This window comes from Nansenia antarctica, assembly GCF_963989245.1.
Source record: "Nansenia antarctica genome assembly, chromosome: 15".
Taxonomy (NCBI): Eukaryota; Metazoa; Chordata; class Actinopteri; order Argentiniformes; family Microstomatidae; genus Nansenia; species Nansenia antarctica.
The window spans coordinates 31,651,222-31,672,290 of NC_137685.1; the positions used below are offsets into that span (position 1 = coordinate 31,651,222).

Here is a 21,069-nt window from a genome sequence, read left to right on the forward strand (position 1 = left end):
GCTGTGCTGCTGTCATTGTCCTTTGTTACTTCTTGCTCTTCTTCTTCTGCCTCTTTACCTCTTAATTTGTAAACATTTTATTCATTTTATCCAAACAATTACGAATTACAGGGACATTCCCCCTGGAGTAACTGAAGGCTAAGTGCCTTACTCAAGGGCACACTAGTAGTGGTGTGGTTTCAGGCGGGATTTGAACTCGCAACCTTCCGATCACAAGTCCAACTCACTATCCACTACTAGACCACCACTACCCCCCCACCTCTGCTCTCCTCTCTGGCTGCCTTGCTTGAAGAGGGCCCTGGCATGGAGTATCCATAGGTACATAATTCATAATATGTCCTATAATAGTATTAACATAATAACACATACATTACACCAGATTAGCTAACTTAAATGTTATCTAGCTAGCTAACAATATTATTAAGATGCCAGTGTGGTCAATGTTATTGCAATTACTGGAAGAACTATTAACTAAATATGAATATTAGCTAAAGTTGTATTCAATGCTTGCATGGTAATGCAGCATACATTAAAATATTCTAAATATGTTTGTTAACCCCAAACTCCTACTGCTCACCCCCTTCTCCTTCAACTGGGAGGTGCATCTGTGCATGACGTCATTAGCATGTAACATTATACTAGCTAGCTAGCTATAATAGCAAGAGTGCATAGCTGCTGGATACAAATTCACTGAGCTCTAATAACCTATATTTGGACCAAAATTGCCCTCATCTCATACATTTAACTGAAATTATACTGACAGTGCACTGTAAGTTAACTATACTTGAAGTTAATGTTAATTAGCTATCCACTTGTTAAGCCTGACGTCAAAAGTGACGTTTAGCCATTTCCGAGTCCAAACCAGAAATTCTCCGCACCAGAATACCTCTGAACTACAACGGTAGAATGACAGTTTAATAGTTTTTTAGACTCGGATCTATTCATACAACAAGGGACACAGCACTTTCCCGTTTTCTCCATATTGTCAGGGTATTTGAGCCCCGGAAAAGCGCTATATAAATATAATTAATTATTATTATTATTTCTCCATTTCGAAGACAGCACCTCAGCCAACGTTGGGTCCCGGAAACACGTCACGACTTAACAAGCGGATAGCGAGCTAACTAGATCATCCACGCAGTGATTAGATCACTAAACCACTGTTTTTAGTGATTTTTTTACTTTTCTCTTTTGAGACCCTGACTTTGGCTTTGCCTTTCACGACATCGTCCACGCACGCACACGTACATTTGATGCATTTCCAATCTGGCTGTCCTCCATCTGTCCCACACACATACTACAGCAGGACGTGTTGGTCATGGAAACCTTGTCAGAATATTTGCGGTAACGTTCCTCTCGTCTAGCAGCTCGCGCGCGGTGGACTGAACCATGCAATGACTAAATAGAGGGGTAAATAATAAGGCTTAATTTTGTTAAACATAGAGAAACAAAACTCCAGTTTGTTTCTTTTGTGACTTTTTTTATTACATAGAATTATAATTTGAATTCGGCTACATTAACGTCCTTATGATAATAATAATAATAATAATAATAATAATATTTATACATATAATATATTAAAAAAAAATAAAAAATAAAAGATTCTCATGGGCCCCTGTCAGTGCTGGGCCCTTAGAATCGTCCTAACTTACCACCCCCTTAGCGGCGCCCCTGCTGCCGACTGACCACAACCATGAAGACAGATCTTCATGGCTTCAGATTGAACTGGCCACATGTGGGCACTTAATCTAATTAAAACAAAGACACCAACCTATATAAACAATCCAATGATATACTTAGTTTATACTAAACTAAAATATGGCAACAAATTCAATCTTTCCTCAACCTGCCTAAGGTCTACATAGACAGCCCAATATGCCTTCCTGCCTGCCTTAGTTGACCCAGTCTTTTCTAATTGTCACGATAAAAGACTTGTATGTCGAGGGAAAGCTATGGTTTTTATCTCCAGATTAGGGATTTTATTAGGACTCATATACCACATTATGAATGTATGCCCAAGCACAACACACTCAACAGCAGCCTTCGCCATGAACCTGGCGTTAAGGGTTCAGCCTCTTTTTTCTATGATATCTTCCAGGCCCGGGTACTGGTGTCCAATGACAAACTGATAAATGATTGGCAATAAGAACTCAATACTGAAATCTCTGAAGAAGTATGGGAGGCGACACTCGATATAATTCAAGATAGTCCACAGACACTGGTGGACTCAGGGGGGGCAGGGGGGGCGACCGCCCCTCCTGGTAACCCCACGGTTGAAAAACGTCTCGCTTAAGTGCCCTTTTGAGTGGCAAAAATGCCCTTTTGAGTGAGAGGACGTGCCCTATTGGTGCCCCTCCAATGGTTTAAACTTGACCATGTGCCCCCACAGTTGAAAAACGTCCCACTAAAGTGCCCTTTTGAGTGGCAAAATTAGAGGATGTGCCCTATTGGCTGCCCTTCCAATGGTCTAAACTTGACGATGTGCACTGATGGGGTCCCATGTTGTGCAGTAGGTGCCCTTTTTTTCTTTTCGCCCCCCCTGCCCTTCAAACAGCCTGAGTCCTCCACTGTCCACAGACTCCATTATTGGAAGTCCAGGCTTCACACCATACACCCCAACACCTCTCCTTTATGTGAAAAATGTACAAGAGACTGGAACGCTTACCCATCAGTTCTGGTCCTGCCCAAAGTTAAACTCCTTTTGGATTCTTATATTTGACTATATATCAAAGGCTTTTAATAAAACTGTTGCACCAGATCCATTGCTTGCTATCTTTGGATCAGTTGTTGTTAACCCTTCAATCAATAAATATGAGGGGCAGGCAATTTCCCTCTGCACACTGTTAGCCAAACGCCTTATTTTACTACAGTGGCAGTCGGAGGCCAGCCCTTTATTTCAGCAGTGGCTTAGGTGTCTGGGGAATGTGCTTCTCATGGAGAGAATAAGCCATTCATTAACAGAGAGGGTATCTTTCTGAAAGTATGGCAACCCTTGTTAGATAAATGGACAGCTACCTGTGTCAAAGATTATGCCTAGAGAGGCTCCCCGTGCACTGGAACACAAGATGTGAAGATTTGTTCTAATTCAATGTAGCCTTCAGTATATTGAAAGTCTCTGTACATTTTGAAGACTGTCAAAGTTTCTATTACCCAATTTGCTGGTGACTTTAAATTCATAGCTCTTTTTCATAGTGCTCTAAGTGGGGGTGGGAGGGATAGGATGGGGGGTGGGACAGGAAGTGGTTTTTGTTTAAAAAAAGAAAGGAACATATTGTTTTACTGTCCATTGCATGTTTTCCATCCTGTCTTTCAATAAAAACATGTTTTAATATTAATAATAGAAAACATTTAATTGTACTGTATCCTGTCCCTTTGATAAATGAACGTTGATGTGATTTGATTTGATTAATGCAGATGATTTGTGTTACACGTGTATGCTGTGATGATGAGCGTGTGCTTTGTCAGCGTCATTTATCCCGACATCAGGCAGCAGATCTGCTCTCTTTACAGGGTCACCCCTTTCCCAGATCCACACAGCGCTCTGTGGATCTCTCCCCATCACCCCCCACCCCTGCACCTGCTCCCCTGAGACATGACCATTGTTCTCTCCAAGCTCACCCATTGGCTACAGACTGTGAGAAACTCCAACAAGACCAAGACCCACACATTCATATGTAGATTCAGGACTATATATAGGAGGGATGAAGGCAGTGGAAATCAGATTCTCTCGACACAGAGACCTCCACAGCACAGAGATCCAGCCATGGCACCTACAATCACTTCAGCAATGACCTACCCTAAGGAGCACCTGACTCTGTCCCACAAGGTAAATTGAAGGTTCAAATCTGTGACAACTGATATGATTATTAATTTGCTTTATTCTTAGCCCACTCAAGAATATGGAATAAGTTATTAATGACTCCTTTTTCCTTTTTTGCAGCTAAGAAAGCCAGTGGTGGAAAAGTTACGCAGAGATCGTATCAACAGCAGCATTGAGCAGCTCAAGTCCCTCCTGGGTCCAGAGATCCTCAACCAGCAGTCTGACTCCAAGCTGGAGAAAGCCGACATCCTGGAGATGACAGTTTGCTGCCTGAGAGAGATGGTGCACTCCCTGTCCAAAGATGAGGTGAAGAACAGGAGGGAGCCTCCTCTGAGCTCCCCAGCCCAGCACAGCATCAGTAAAGAGAAGAGTCCAGTCAACAGAGCCCTCTGGAGGCCCTGGTAGAGTCCTACAGACTGGAACTCCATTCAGACAAAATAGACTTGACCATATTGGTCTACAAGTATTAACGTCATGGATAGTAATATTCAAAGGTGAAGAAAGAGTTTTTCTGTATGTACAGAAGGTTTTTTTAAAATTCAATGTGACATTGACACTTAATGAATAAGTGGACATTCATTTTCTAAGAAAATTATCAAGACAGAAATTGTTCCATGTGGACAAAACGTGATTCCATGTTTTGTTTACTAATTAGTAGTAATATCAACAGCTTGAATTATCTTCTTTGAGAACATTTGCCCATAATGGGTATTATACCTTCTTAAATCTTTCTAAGATTCTCCATAACTGATCTGTTTTAAGATCAATTTGATGACATGCTTAATTTGTTAACACTACATTTTCGTAGTGATAATGGTCATGTTGATATCATATTGTGCATCTTCTGTGAAGCTTGTATGAGTTATGCTTTAAATATTGATCAATGTTTGTTCTAAAATCGCTGTTTATCCATGAGGATCTACCCATCACTAGGTATTATACCTGTTATCATCACTCTGTGATGACCTTTTAACTGGTTCTGATATGTTTTAAGATCAAAATGCAATTAGCTTCATGATTTTTCTGTGAAAACATCATGCACATTGCAGAAGGGAGAGAACAGTGTTCTCTCAATGTGAAACTCTTGTTTATTTTAGACAGATGATCCTGTGTGTCTTTTAAAAAGACAGTTGTTACAGTATATCCTTTACTCAGAGAGAGAGTTATACACTGTATTTGACATAAATGTCCAAGTTGTGGTTGTGATACCTCATCATCTGCCTTGAATCAAGGTGCGAAAACGGATGACTCATTGAGTCAGTTTGAATAAATACAAAAACAATCAAATGAAATTACCTTCCTCCGTGTTTTACTTTATTCTTGTCTTCTCTATTCACATCACTTCCACCTAAATCATATTTAATTATTAGTTAATGAATGCAAAGGAATGGCTGAATGGATAGAGAAGGCTTCTTTTACAGTATAGTGGCCTACAGCACCACTGAGTAATGGACTCAACATCTGTAAGAAGAAGAAGAAAAACACATATCACACCTGTTTGATTCAGAAATACAATGTATTTCAACAAGTGATGATGTAGAGTTCTTTATTTGCCCCCCAGAATATGCAAAACTAAATACAGAGAGATTATTAATCATACAGTTGAAATTTGATTTGCCAGCAGGCATCAGTGATACATCAAAAATAAATGTATTTTTAGTATGGCTGTTCATAATACAGTTAAAAAAAATTAAATGTATAAAATCCTTTAAACTTATCAAATCACCTAAACGTCTAAAATCACTTAGAAACGATGTGACTCCAGATGTTGGTCAGAAACTGCTGAATGTCATCTAACAGTTTAGGGCTTCTGTGTCCCTCCTCAACAATGACGTCACCTCCACAGCTAATGTGATGTGTAATAAGACACACTTCTGTTGTTCCTCCTTTGAAAGCAGTGAATGGGCAGAGTGTGGGAAACCAGGGAAAGCTCACTCACAGACCCCCTTTGGGACAATAGAACCAGACCTCTACCCTGATCCTTCAGAAGAGGGGGGGGGGGGGGGGGGGGGGTCTGGGTCTGTAAAATAAGACTTTTATCTGGCATAAACCGGCAAAGAAAACCCCAAATATAAGGAAAAAATTGGTTCCACAAAGTTATATGTTATAGTTACAGCTATATTTTAAAACCAAGTTAATGCATATTTTCATTTCTAACTTCATGTTATTTTCCCACTCCCTCTTCCTTCTATAACATTACTTGTAGGTTTACGTCAAATCTCTGATTATCTAAAACACTCCGAGCCTCATACATTAATTCTGTGACCAGATGTGCAACTTGTCTAGAATAAAACTTACTATCTAGAAGTGAGGTTTCAATAATCAACAACTACTATTGAATATCATGTGATGTACAGTACAGTACAGTACATGTCTCAGTCTACATGATTTGCATCATATAATGATCATTGATACACCTGTAAACTGGACACTGTCAGCAATCAGCAAATACTACAGTATGTATTTTAAAGATAATTGTTGTCCTCCATTTGCAATAGGAAAATCTTACCCTCAACACTATTTTGTGTTTAAAAATAACATAATTAAAAAACACACTTACAGGCTGAATTAATTCACTCTAGTAGTGAGTCTATACTTGTTTCTAAACAGAAATATTTAAGTAATGATCTTTACCCCTCACGGGCTTGTTGGGAACTGCTTGTGTAGCGATGGATTAGCATATCAAAAGGCACACTTCTATTGTTTAGTGGAGGCTCTCTCAATGGGGAAAGTGTGGGAAAGCTCTGGAGAGCAGAGTCACAGTTCAGTGCCATTAGCATCTTCAATCCCACCAGCGCCTGACTGTCTCAATTAGGAATGGGCACACTTTGGGAAGGGGATACAATCACTATTAAATAAACAGAGTACGGTTTACCCATGTGATTGGGAGAGATTTTCTCTCTTAACCACTTTTTTTTATAGTGAAAGTTTTCTAGAGGCAATTTTCAGAGCCCAGACTGTCAAAATGTTTTACGTTAAACATTGCATTTTAGATGCAATTAAATTATTAAAAACATATACAAATGTGTCTTGTGAGTGTAAATGTGTATTTATCCTTCCGTAGTCTTTCATGATTCATGATTCAGAATTGGAGGTGAAAAAAAGAGAGGGAAAACCAACTAAACCACTTGCTGATCTTTCCCTCCAGATGGTCATAGAGCAAGGAGCCGTCACTAATGGTCTATTCAGGGTCCTTAGGGGCTTTTGAGGTGCATTGATCACAGCACACAGGACTCTGTGTGGGAAACTCCGATCAGCTCTCTACTCACACTACCAGCCAGGAGACAGAGACCACATCTGCTTCATCTGCTGCATCTGTATGTTACGTCACTGCATGTCCAGACATGCCCCAGCGAATTCAGAGACCCCTGACAATTGATATTGACCGACCTCTGAATGTCCATGTATTATCGAACCGTACGGAAAACTATCATCACATTTTTCCACCCACCTATTATTTTTGACAGATATGGTGAAGATGATTACATTGTCTTATGATCAATACATTAAAAAAAAATCCAATGTGAAACTAAGTATGACTATAAATCATGAATACACGGGGAGCATTACAGAGTTATTCATCATTGTCAGAGGTCAAACGCACCATGAAGGTATAAAATGTGACATAATAATAAATTAATCATAAAAGGAGGTTCCACTATAGATGCAGAATATTATCTGGGGATTAAATTACACTGTACATTTTCATATAATCTGTGTCAGTGTCACACGTGTATGCTGTGATGATGAGCGTGTGCTCTGTCAGTGTCATTGATCCCAACATCAGGCAGCAGATCTCTTTACAAGGTCACCACTTTCCCAGATCCACACAGCGCTCTGTGGGTCTCTCCCCATCACCCCCCACCCCTGCACCTGCTCCCCGGAGACGTGGTCATTGTCCCCCAGCAGTAAGAGCATGTGGCAGCTCCACATTCCTCATTGTTCTCTCCAAGCTCACCCATTGGCTACAGACTGTGAGAAACTCCAACAAGACCAAGACCCACACATTCATATGTAGATTCAGGACTATATATAGGAGGGATGAAGGCAGTGGAAATCAGATTCTCTCGACACAGAGACCTCCACAGCACAGAGATCCAGCCATGGCACCTACAATCACTTCAGCAATGACCTACCCTAAGGAGCACCTGACTCTGTCCCACAAGGTAAATTGAAATTACAATTATTCACTATGTAACTATCTGTACTTAGTAACTAATACCTATTGAAATGACAGTTGATATATGCCAGAATAAGTTATTAATGACTCCTCTTTTCTTTTTGCAGCTAAGAAAGCCAGTGGTGGAAAAGTTACGCAGAGATCGTATCAACAGCAGCATTGAGCAGCTCAAGTCCCTCCTGGGTCCAGAGATCCTCAACCAGCAGTCTGACTCCAAGCTGGAGAAAGCCGACATCCTGGAGATGACAGTTTGCTACCTGAGACGACAGCAGCAGTACAAGCCAGTGAGTTCCTCCTCCTGTTCAGCAGCAGCTGCCAATCATGGTTTCTCCAGGTGTGTCCAAGAGATGGTGCACTTCCTGTCCAAGGATGAGGTGAAGACACAGACCCAGAGAAGACTGCTGAGCCACGTCCAGAGCCTGCAGCCATCCTCTGATAAGAACAGGAGGGAGAGTGACCTGTCTCTGCTAAGCTCCCCAGCCCAGCCCAGCATCAGTAAAGATAAGAGTCCAGTCAACAGCGCCCTCTGGAGGCCTTGGTAGAGTCCTACAGACTGGAGATCCACTCTCAGACAAACACATTGACCATGTTGGTCTAAGATTAAGCGTCATGGACAGTAATATTGACAGAAAGTCAACTAACTCTAATGCCATGCATTGGCACTTGTTAGCTGTCCAGAAGAAGTGAAGATACCCTTTTCAGGGAAAATTGTCATAATCAATGATTATTTTTTTTAATGTAAAGTTGTTGTACAACTGATATCACACCATGTTCTGTGAAACATGTGTCGATTGATGTATTTATTATGATAAATAAGATCAACAGCTTCTAATAGGCATCCATGAGGACCTTTTACCCATAATGGGCATTATATTTACAATCACTCTGTGATTTACAATTAATGAACTGTTTTAAGATCAATACTTGTTATTATTAAGATCACTTCTTATTGATCAATACTTATCCTCTATTAGGAATACTTAATGTTGTTACTACAAGTAATGTTGTTACTACATGTTTTTAGGGATATGGTCATATTGACTGAATTACATGTATTTTTATGTCAAAGTTTAGATTGTCTGTTTAGTATTTTCTGTGAAAATAAGATTCACATTTGTTAAATAATGTGTCTGCAGAATGGAGAAAATAACGTTCTCTCAATGTAAAACTGTTTATCTTAAACATCTCTATGTGTCTTTTGTAAAGACAGTTAATGTGTATCCTGTACTCAGTTAGAGTATAATGTCTTGGATTTCTGTCCAAGCTCTGGTTGTGATGTTTCATCACTGAATTATTCACCTTGATTCATGGTGTTGATCCATGTGACTCATTGAGCTTGAATAAATGAAAAAACAAAACAAATGAATTGATATGTACTTGTTCATTATTTCACTTGTCTCTTTACATGCTTCTCTCTTTATTTTAAACCAAATAATATCTCAGAGGTTTCACAGAATATTCACGTGCAGGTAATCATGACGGATTTGGTAGCATATCGCTGCTACTATTGCGCCACACTAAATCAATATATTTTCATCAATATTAATTGTGAATGATTCTCTATCACATACAGGACATAGGCTACATACCAATGTGATGGATTGATGGTGTAGGCTATTTGAGCAATATTGATAGGACTATAGGCATAGGCCTACTGCAAGTGTCTTATCCAATTATTTTGGCCTTCAGTCTTACAATTAATATAATAGTATGACGTGTTATAAATAGCTTATTAAGTGCTTATAAATGAGACTGATTAAGTACGCTTAATGCGTACGATGCCATGCCAAAATACATGCCTACTCATGCAACTAGTTGCTGGCAGCTTTGTCCATGGTGAAGCACCGTATATTTTCCCTTTATGAATTTCGAAAGCTACGAAATCAGTTCGGACTGCATTACTGACTGATCTGAAATCAACTTCATCCTCACTCATGGTTTGAATTTTAGTCACTGGAGCGTCGGTGAGATAGCAGTAAACAAAACAACACACAGGCAGAGTTCTTAAGAAATAAACATAGGGAATGTTTAATACATGGTCATTGGTCACAATAATATAAAAATAAACATAATAAAAATAATATGATATACACCACACTATGAAGCCGAGAGAGAGAGATAGATAGTAGATCGATAAATATAGATAGATAGATCTCTAGATATTTAGTGAAACTCAATAATCAATGATCAGGGAGGGGCTTTGTGTGGATACAATGGGTCTGCATCTGACCTCCTGGGTCTGGAGCTCTCTCTGCGTTCCCACACTCCTAACAATATACCTGCCCTGTGTGGGACAACAGATAACATCAACTACTGTGTGATGATGAGAAGTGTGCCATTAGGCTACATTGTTCTGAAGTCGGCCTAACATCTACACTGTAGACAACCTCCTGGGAAGGCTTGTATGTATATCAAAATAAAAATATGTGCTAAAATACGTACAAATATTGCACAACTAAGGAACGTCTCTAATCAAATAACATAGTTAACCATGCCACGTCAAAGACAATAATATGCATACGTTGTTTGTTGAGGAGAACAGACCCAAGTAGAGAATACCAGGGTACAGTCTTGTGATGACAGCATACCCAGCCATCACCTTGTCTCGAGACATCTTAAGATGTCTTAATTAACCAAAATAAGACATTTTGTCTGTCAAGTCGTCTTAAGACCTAACCTGAAGACATGCACACATGCACTCACTTAAGACATGGAGCATAAGAGCCATATTTTCTGTGTCTTGAAGACACAGAACATCTTGAGATGTCTTAATTAAGACACTGAATATCAATGTCTTAAGACAGTCAGGAGATCTTGTTCCAATTGGAATAATTCAAGTATAATAATGAATGATCCTAATATATATTTTACATTATGAATTAGTTCATAATAATTCAATTGGTGTGTCCCAGGACAGTACTACCACGGTCTCCACAGTGAGCCCTGTGACCGGGGTGAGGAGCTGGGCTTGACCTCCCCCCTCTCCGCGGGCCGCAGGGGGACATGGGGGGACAGATGCCGGAGGGTCTCTCGCAGGCACCGGGAGAAGCCCTGGGACGTGGAGTGGCAGGGGGGCACACCGCTGCCATGGGTCCTCTCCCGGAGGAAACCCACTGCCATCTCCAGGATGTCGGCTTTCTCCAGTTTTGCAGAGGACTTGTCCTTGCACCTCTGCCCTCTGTGGAGGATCGTCCTGAGCCGCTCGATGCTGCTGTTGATACGGTCCCTCCGCAACTTCTCCACGGTCACTTTCCGCAACTGGATTAAGGAAAAGACAAAACATTGATTAGTTGATTTGTAATCAAACAATACAGGTCCTGTTAAGTAAATAGTGTTTTTTGTTTTGTTTCGTTTTTTCTTGTTTTTGTTTGGGTTTTTTCTTGTTTTTGTTTAGTTTTTTGTTGTTATAACTATTTCTTTTTTTCACATGTTCGAAATAAAGCTTTCATTCATTCATTAATTCATTCATTCATCCAGAATTTTCCAAAACTATCTTGTTGATTTGTTCTATATCAGGCTTTTCTAAGGTTGATCATCTAACTTACCTTAGGAGTATATCCACATGGTGCATTCACAACAGCAGTATCACTGCTTTGGTTAGGAGCCATGATAAACAGAAAAAGTAGTTGATGATTCTCAGCCCAGCTCAAGATGTGTTCGTGGTCCAGTCAGTAACAGATCTACCTGAGACTGTCCCGGAGCCAGGCGTATTTATACCGCAGGCTGCAGATCCAAACGCGTGGGCTTTCCGCACCTGAGACGTTCCCACACTCGCCAGTCAACCCCAGAGACCACAGAGACGCAATAAAAGTTAAATAACAAACATTTGGCGACCACCTCCTCCTGTCACCCCTGAGTCGGATGCACGACCCCCCCATTCCAACTTCCGATGTCACTTTGAGACACACGCGTGACATGCTGGCCTGCCACCTAGAAGCGTGCTGCTCCTGGGTCTCACCTCCCTAGACGCCTGCCCCACGGTCCACGAGACCACCATTTACATGTATACATTTATAACAGTGTCAAAAAGAGGTGGCCTTTTCTTAGTGGCGACTTTGATCGTACCCATATGCTGAGGGGGGGGGGACGACAACATAATACGGCACACGTTTCCATGAACATCAGAGACAAATCTACCTCTGCTTGGGGTCAGTCAAAACAGCTCATAAAGTTTAATCCACGCGCTGCTCTACAGGTGGTCACGTATGGAAGCATATAGCTGACCTAATTCAAATGCTAATGCAATATGAGATTGCAATTGCATGTTCCACTTTTGCATGCATTCTTTCAGACAATATTCAAATGCAATTCTAATGATTTTCATTTTCATGTACCCGATGTGCACATTCGCTGTCAATATTAAAATTATAATGCAAAGCCATTTGACATTTAATTTCCAAAGTCATGCGCTGCTTTGTAGCTGACAAAATTCAAAAGTTCATTCTAATGTGCAAATGACTTTGCAATCCCAAATAGCATATTCATTTGCCACTTTTGCCTGCGTTATTTGAGTCAATATTCAAATTGTAATGCAATAATGTGATACGCAATTGCATTTACATGTTCTAGGAAAACACATCCGCTTTACAGCTGACAAAATTCAAACTCTCTATGCAATTCGGTGATACGCAATTGCATTTACATGTTCTAGGAAACACATCCGCTTTACAGCTGACAAAATTAAAACTCTCTATCTATGCAATTCGAACGCATCCGGGTACTTTGCTCTCCCGTCATGTCCACGCCCCTTTGTGGGTGATAGAAGGGGAGAAGTTTGACTGGCGGTCAATGGACATTTCTGGTCTTTGCTACTTTAATCCGATAAAATAAGAAAACCGTGCTTTTTAGATATTAGGAGCCCAAATCCGATTTAGGCAAAATCCAGTTAGGCAAACTATTATATAGTGTCGTTGCCGATCAATGATCGACGTCGATAGAGAAAATTAATGAAATAGGGGTTGATTCATCAGAGCAGTCATACGTCATCTCCATGTCATCAGGGATTTGTCGATCTTTGATTTGATTTGCCGTGTAAGTCCCCAGATGAGAGTGTTACATTAGTTTTCTTAAGATAGGATAATGAATAAATCTGTTCAATTGGCATTTGCCTACTGTTAATCAGTGCCTACTGTTAATCAGTAGCCTGTATGGTGTATATGAAGATGTTATAGCTAGCTAGCTACGATTTATCATGAAAATAATGAACAGCAAACTAGATCCAAAACTAGGGCCGGTGGAGGAGGGCAAGTGTCACATTGGACAGACTACCAAAACAGAAAAATAAAGTATCTTAATGTGATATCTTCCTAATATAATAATGATGAGCGGACAGCGGGTAAACATTAACTGGTTTATAGTAATAAGTGCAGAGCATTACAGAGCATGGCCGTTCCCCACATTAGACTAACCCGGAAGCTATACTGCCCCCCCCACGGGACCTTCCTGACCCGGCAGATAACCTCTACTACACTTAACGACAGCAAAAGTGATGGATGTCAGAAATAGCCTACATTACCTGGAGATTCAATAAGGTACTTTTATATGACAGGATATGGGTTAGGGTTATATGACACCTGTAGCGAGATAGATAGATAGAGCCAAAAGTAAAAAGTCGCTGAGAAACGCAACCAGGGTCTGGCTGGTAATTGTATGATGCGCCAAACAATCCGCTGAGATGAAAAGTACGTTTTAGAGCATTTATTGAATAGAACAATCAAACTTGGCGACATACAAAAATAATCCATAAGCGATCAAAACCAGAAAAATAACAAACAATGCGTATAGAATATAGAATAGAATAGACTTTATTGTCCTTGTACAGTTGCCTATACAATGAAATTGTAGTGGTTCTTCTGAAGGTGCAAAAACAGAAAAACATATTCACATATACACATAACATATCACAAATATTACACACTAGACAAATTCAAAAGCGAAAATGCTATAAAACAAGCTAAGAGCCAATGAGGTCTGTGGTGTCAAGTGCAAATAAAGACAACAATATTAAGAAAATAAAAACAACTATAAAAGCAAGCTAAAAGACATGAGGTCAGTGTCTCATCTGGTTCATCAGTGGTTCATCTGCGTCATATGCGTATAATGCGGTCAACAAAAATACATCGCTCCCCTCTCTCTCCACTACCGCAATGCAAGGTGCGCAGGTGCTTAAATTACCTTGCAATATCACCCCCCATAACCATATCACTTCTCAATACGGTGATCAAGGCAATAAACAAACAAGTAAACTCACAATAAACCCAGCCTGTTATACTAAATACCCCCTAAATCATATTCATGCCTCCGACAACACCTCAGGCCTTTGGGTGGTTCATCCACATGGATGGAGGCAGACTGAAAGTCTGTAATCCTACTTTGATTGTTTGTTTATTGCCTTTGATTGAGAATGTTTATTTTGGTCCCCTATACAATTCACAATACAATAGGAAAATGTACATAGTCACAATTTATAACATCAGGACCAAAAAGGTGTAGGCTGAAGCCGTGGCTTATTGCGCCTACCCTTGTTACATGTATGCATGTCCCCCCATGAATGCATAATCAAAACATTGAAACTTTTATAAACAAAATGTCACTTACGCATGTCAACAAAAAGTTCAAAAAAAAAAAAAAACTATATTTAAACCTCTGTTTTATACTTGTTAATCATCTTATTTTTAAATATTTTTTTAAATCGTTTTAATGTACTACACTTTTTCATTTCCTTTTCAAAAGTATTCCATAAATTAACTCCTTTAACTGTTATACATCTTTGTTTTGCATTTGTTCTAATCTTTGTTTTCATAAACATACATATTCCTCTGAGTTCATAATTACTCTGTCTAACTTGAAATAGTCTCTGGATACAGTCTGGAAGCATCTTATTTTTTACTTTATACATTACTTGTGCCATTTTGAAGTCCACTAATTCTTTAAATTTGAGATCATAGGTGTTTATGAATAATTTGTTAGTTGGTTCTTGATCACCGTATTGAGAAGTCATATGGCGATGTATTTTTGTTGACCGCATTATACGCATATGACGCAGATTCATCAGACGCACTGATGAATATTGAATATTGACACATTAGAATGAACTTTTGAATTTTGTCAGCTACAAAGCAGCGCATGACTGAAAATTAAATGTCAAATGGCTTTGCATTATCATTTTAATATTGACAGCGAATGTGCACATCGGGTACATGAAAATGAAAATGCAAATCATTAGAATTGCATTTGAATTTGAATATTGTCTGAAAGAATGCATGCAAAAGTGGAACATGCAATTGCAATGTCATATTGCATTAGCATTTGAATTTAGTCAACTTTATGCTTCCATACTCTACAGGTGGTCACAATATACATTTCCGGTAGGCTGTGTTGCTCGAGCCAGTTGTCAGCAGTGACATACAGGGTTGTATAGAAATACTTTGAAAATGTATTAAGCCGCTAAATAGGCTGCTGAATACATGGCTCAAAGTGTATTCAGTATTCCGATTACTTCAGAATACGTTCTCAATTGTACACAGGAGCATTCCATAAAACACAGAACATGTTTGTTCAAATAAGCATGGACACACTAAACAGACATTTCTCAACATATTTCAATAGCAAATATCCTATTATCCTAAGCTTGTGAAATAAGGCACTTAGGCATAACAAACTGAAGTGATGTCATGGTTGTAGTTCAAATGAAGTACTAACTACTGTAGCAGTGGCTAAGAGTCATCTTTTCTTTCAGTAGCTGGTAAACAAAGTTGACATGTTCTGTCTAGTCTCTCCACAGAGTCAGAGAGCTCCTCACGATACAGTGGCTGTGGGAAGAGGTTTTTCCCAAATCTTCTTAGACTTTTAAGGGGGAGAGAGAGAGAGAGAGGAGAGGTGTGTCTTCACCACTGGGACAGCAGAGAGAGAGAGCAAGAGGTGTTGAAGGATGAATAATCTGTTTTTCAGACATGTTGATATTCACTGTGAGTAAGGAAGTCAGAAACAACGGGGGACTCTTAAGAGAGAATCAATGAAATACATAATTTATTTAATGTGTAGGCCCTATTTACTTTAGATTTTTCAGCATCTTTGTTATTTTTGGTCTTCCCTATTTCTCTCTGAAGCGACCATATGCCCTGTGTGACTGGCCTCTACCGTGTGAAGTGTGCTGCTCCTTATCTTTATGCCTTTAGGGGCCCTTATCAAGTCTCCTGTCTCCCCCACGGCCCATCTGCAGAGGCCTGATCAGAGAGAGAGGGAACGTTCCCAGGTAATAAAAGTGTAACGACCTGCTTGTGTTCAGTCTGGACCTCTGAGAGCTGCAGCAGCCTTCCCTCTGTGGAGGCCATGAGGCCAGTTAACCAGGAGATAATTGATGCCTCTCCCATTGTTGTGTCCGCCTCGCCCACTGGCCTGGGAGTGTGGGAAAGCTAATCCTGCCTGGGACTCATGGCTTTGTAATGCTAATGTCCTCCTATAAATAGGGGAGCTGGCTCCTCTCTCAGCTCACAACTCACTCGCCTTCCTCAGAGAAGCAGCACTCTCCCTACTCTCCCAGAATGGCTCCTACCTGCTACACCAGAGACTCAACCGACAACTCGATGCTCTCGACCAAAGACAAACATAAAGTAAGTTCTGTTACCAATCGCTTTTTGGGTTATTGATTGTTTGAATGATTGAATTATTCCCTTCATGGATTGAGCTCAAAGGACATAGAACTAACAGACCTCCCTCTTTTTTCTCAACAGCTAAGGAAACCGGTTGTGGAGAAGATGCGTCGTGATCGCATCAACAGCTGCATCGAGCAGCTCAAGGCCCTGCTAGAGAGGGAGTTCCAGAAGCAGGACCCCAACGCCAAGCTGGAGAAGGCCGACATCCTGGAGATGACGGTGATGTTCATGAAGCAGCAGCTGCAGCCTCAGAGCGCCGCCTCCCCTCACAGCACCCGCAGCGACGGCTACTCCCAGTGCTGGAGCCAGACCCTGCACTTCCTGTCCGCCAACTCCCTGAAGGACGTGGCGCTTCAGCACCTGCAGCACTCCCACGGTGCCCAGAGAGCTGCCCGGGATGTCTGCCCCACCTCTCCCCTCTCCTCCTCCTCCTCCTCCCAGCACCACGGCCAGGGCCCAGTCAAGCAGGGCACCAGTGGGCCGAGACCAGTCTGGAGGCCCTGGTAGAGCCCAGACCAGTCTGGAGGCCCTGGTAGAGCCCAGACCAGTCGGGAGGCCCTGGTAGAGCCGCTGGCAAAGATTTTCTCTCTCAAACTGGATGGCTGTTAACCATCTTTGATGATGTAGGAAGTTTCTACTTCCAGTGTTGATACATACGTAGGTCAGGTCCTTCATTTATGAAGGATAGCAAGCGTTGTGTAGCGACTGTTATGGTTTAGTTTCTCCTGTAAAGGAGGTATGTCTTGAAAAATCTGCTTTGTAAGTAGAAGTACTGTACTCTGTTGGCCTCCTGTGGAGCCACGTGACTCCCATGAAGTCGAAACTGTATATTGATGATGAAAATACACTTGAATGCATTTATAATGCTTAGTACTTATTGGAGAACATGTTCTCACATGTGTTTTTATGACAAGTAAATCAGATTATGTTACCTTTTGTAAAGGAATTGTCTGTATATGATGAGTTTCTATGTGTGAATTTCAAATTTGACACAAAACATATGCACTTGTTGATGTCACACAGAAATAAAAATGATTTGAAATGCATATCTTGATAATTGATTATTTCTTCATTACCCAGTCACATTGTGTTATATATGTATTATTATTAAACCTTTATTTAGGCAGGGGGAGGTCCTACTGGTCTCTTTTACAGAGAATCACTGCTTACAAACATGAAACAGATTGTAAATGTACATTCAAATTACAAACATAATACAATTTATTAATTACAGATCAATGTACACTGCTCCAGTTAAAGAGAGGATGCGGTCTTGATGTGGATTAGAGGCAAAGAAAGATTAGTCACAAGACAGGGTATAACTTTGGGTTTGTAAAACAAAGTTAAGATTTGCATTTTGCTTAAAGCCGACAGTCAATAAGTCAGTTAAGATAACAACACGCTAATCGTGTCCTACTGATCTGGAATTCTAATCAGCCATTTGAGTCTGTTTAAAAATGAGCGCACTGAAAACCAGATGTTAGAAGTAAATAATGAGTCATTAGGGCAAGATTTGTTTAATCAGTTATTCATGATGTTACCCTCTCACAGCTTGTTTGTCATGTCACCCCCATGAGGGTGTGTGTGTGTGGGGGGGGGGGGGGGATAAGAGGGGTAAGGGGTCAGGGAGGGGCGTTGTTTCTGAATATCAAATTCTGGCCATGTGCTTATCGCATGTCATGTCGTGTGTATGAGTATACAAACATAGGTATGACTTCTCGTGAGAACTTGTGTACATCCACACACACGTGTATGTCAGTGCCTGTGAGTCTGTGTGTGTAATTTAGTATATGTATGTGTGAGTGTGTGAGTGTGTGTGTGTGTGTGTGTGTGTGTGTGTGTGTGGGTGTGTAGTTTAGTGTATCTACATGTAAGAGTGTGTGTGTGTGTGTGTGTGTGTGTGTGTGTGTGTGTGTGTATCTACACGTGAGAGTGGGTCCAGGTCCAGCGCGCCTGTCCTGTGCTTTGTGAACTAAGCCCCAGGCTAGCATTGGCCAGGGCTCCGTCAGGTCCTGTTTCATCCGCCAGCTGGTGATCCGAGGCGCTGCGTGGCTGCGTGGTGCTCCTCCTGTGTGGGGCCTGCCTCTCCTCGCCTTTCCCACACTCCAGTTTCATTCTCCCCTTTCATCGCCGGGACAAAGGAAGTGTGCCACGCTAAATTATCCTCAGGGCATGCTGGTGAAAACCCTGACCGCCCACCACCACCCTGCACCCCCTCCACCCCACGCCCTCCCCTCCCCTTCAAATCTGTCCCCGGAGGGAAAACCAGCTAATTCATTTAATCAACATGTTGTTCTTCATTATCAAATACACCTTTCCTCACAAAAAGTGAATAAAATGTATTTTTTTAAAAATGTCTAATAGAAAAATGATAGTAAATATTTTCATAGACTCTATATACTAACTTCCATCCATTTAAATGTTACACGATTTATTCTGTCAATTATTTTTAGGATCTGACCATGTGTGCATTTTCTTTCATCCAGACTAAAACAGAGTGTGCCCTCATTTATATATGACTAGTGAACGGATTGACTTAAGTGACACAACAACTTAATGAGGGGTGAGGTCTCCTTTGAAGATCTGAGTGGTGCTGTCTATATGGCAGGATGGGCCTGGGCCTGTCACAGGGCCTGTTAGCCAGCGTGGGAAACCCTGGCTCTCTGCAAGCAGGTGTCAGTCTGGGGAACAAGTCTGCTCTCCTCTCCCAGGTGATGGCTTACAGGCCCTAAACACACCTTGAGCACACTCTCACACACACACACACACACACACACTCATCACACACACACACACACACACACACACACATACACACACACACACACACACACACACACACACACACACACATACACGTACACACACGCACATGTGAGACCCTGTATGGCACACTCCCTCTTCCAGCCTCATCGACTGCGGCTCTACCCCCAGGCCATGGGTGCCCCCTCCCTCCCTCCCCTCTCCTTCTCTCTCTTTCTCACACACACACACATGCACACACACAGGCATACACACGCACAAGCATACACACACACACACACACACACACACACACACACAGTAGTTGATGTTATCTGTTGTCCCACACAGGGCAGGTATATTGTTAGGAGTGTGGGAACGCAGAGAGAGCTCCAGACCCAGGAGGTCAGATGCAGACCCTATTGTATCCACACAAAGCCCCTCCCTGATCATTGATTATTGAGTTTCACTATCTATCTATATATCTATCTATCTATCTATCTATCTACTATCTATCTCAATATTCCCCTTTCAAGATCAGCTATGACACATACCAGTCTTACCATTATTATTTTAACTGTAATTTGCTTTGAATTAGAGAGTCTGCTTGACTAATAATAGGGCTGTGCTGTCCTTAATAATAAAAGATCAATGCAGTTATAAATTCCAAACTCCACAAATAAGTATGATGTTTTGAAGTGTAGTGAAATATTAAGGTAATATGGAACTGAATTATTGTAAATAATAAATAAGGTAACTTTTTTTTTGTAATGTTTTTCCAGTCTATTTGTTCTATCCCACTATCCCTTCCCCTCCCGTACACTTCAGTTTCAATGTTCTGTTTGTAACATTTCTACATTCCAACTCTTTCTCCTCACTTGACTGCAGCTCTTCAGGAAACTCAGACACACACAGTGTGATACATTTGAAAGCATTTATTTGAGGCCATGAGCGATACAACTGCTCATAGCAAATATACACACTTTCTGGTTCAGACACAAACATTTTTTACATTTGTTCACTTCATCAAGTGACAGCGAATGACACACAGTGTCAACAGTGTATTTCACAGTACAAAAGTACCATAGCTGGAACATCAGCAGTCCCAAATCGAGCCTTTACAAAAGGCATATTCATGTATTTGAATGCAATATCCTTCAATAGGACAGTGCCGCACATATAATGCTGGGGTTATAACAAGGTTTCAGTTGGCTAAGCAACCATTGAGCTATAAAGATATAATCTTTACAAAGTATCTTCACAGAAAATGTGGAGGGCTAAGCACCACACAGGTGCATCTGAGTGTGACTGTGGCGACGCCTCCTGACCTGTCACTGACTGTAAACACAATCAAACATATTCTTCAATATGAAGTAATACAAATACTTTTGTCTGCTTCTCTGTGAGAGCATAATCAAATCAGTACAGTTAATTTCATAAACAAAACTGCCATCAATCTGATTGCAGTGCTTCTTTTCACGAAGCAGATTTTCAAGACATACCTCCTTTACAGGAGAAACTAAACCATAACAGTCGCTACACAACGCTTGCTATCCTTCATAAATGAAGGACCTGACATACGCATGTATCAACACTGGAAGTAGAAACTTCCTACATCATCAAAGATGGTTAACAGCCATCCAGTTTGAGAGAGAAAATCTTTGCCAGCGGCT

The 21,069-nt window shown here is 40.9% G+C and overlaps 2 protein-coding genes and 2 pseudogenes across 4 annotated transcripts; 3 read left to right on the top strand and 1 right to left on the bottom strand.

Annotated features, from left to right (window-relative positions):
- Positions 1 to 3,701: 3,701 nt before the first annotated feature.
- On the top strand, positions 3,702 to 4,225 carry LOC308170750 (transcription factor HES-5-like; annotated as a pseudogene). The gene is made up of 2 exons: positions 3,702 to 3,826; positions 3,941 to 4,225. The product of its transcript is annotated as a transcription factor HES-5-like (transcript).
- A 3,636-nt stretch (positions 4,226 to 7,861) lies between these two features.
- LOC308170722 (transcription factor HES-5-like) lies at positions 7,862 to 8,542 on the top strand (annotated as a pseudogene). Its single transcript has 2 exons — positions 7,862 to 7,986; positions 8,108 to 8,542. The product of its transcript is annotated as a transcription factor HES-5-like (transcript).
- Positions 8,543 to 10,919: 2,377 nt separating this feature from the next.
- On the bottom strand, positions 10,920 to 11,608 carry LOC308171330 (transcription factor HES-5-like; the record flags this gene model as incomplete). The annotated part of the gene is made up of 2 exons (XM_080546163.1): positions 10,920 to 11,258; positions 11,546 to 11,608. 2 exons carry the CDS (start codon positions 11,606 to 11,608, stop codon positions 10,920 to 10,922), a joined length of 402 nt encoding a protein of 133 aa, XP_080402289.1.
- Positions 11,609 to 16,543: 4,935 nt separating this feature from the next.
- On the top strand, positions 16,544 to 17,161 carry LOC308171344 (transcription factor HES-5-like; the record flags this gene model as incomplete). Its single annotated transcript, XM_080546179.1, has 2 exons — positions 16,544 to 16,612; positions 16,733 to 17,161. 2 exons carry the CDS (start codon positions 16,544 to 16,546, stop codon positions 17,159 to 17,161), a joined length of 498 nt encoding a protein of 165 aa, XP_080402305.1.
- Between the last annotated feature and the right edge of the window lie 3,908 nt (positions 17,162 to 21,069).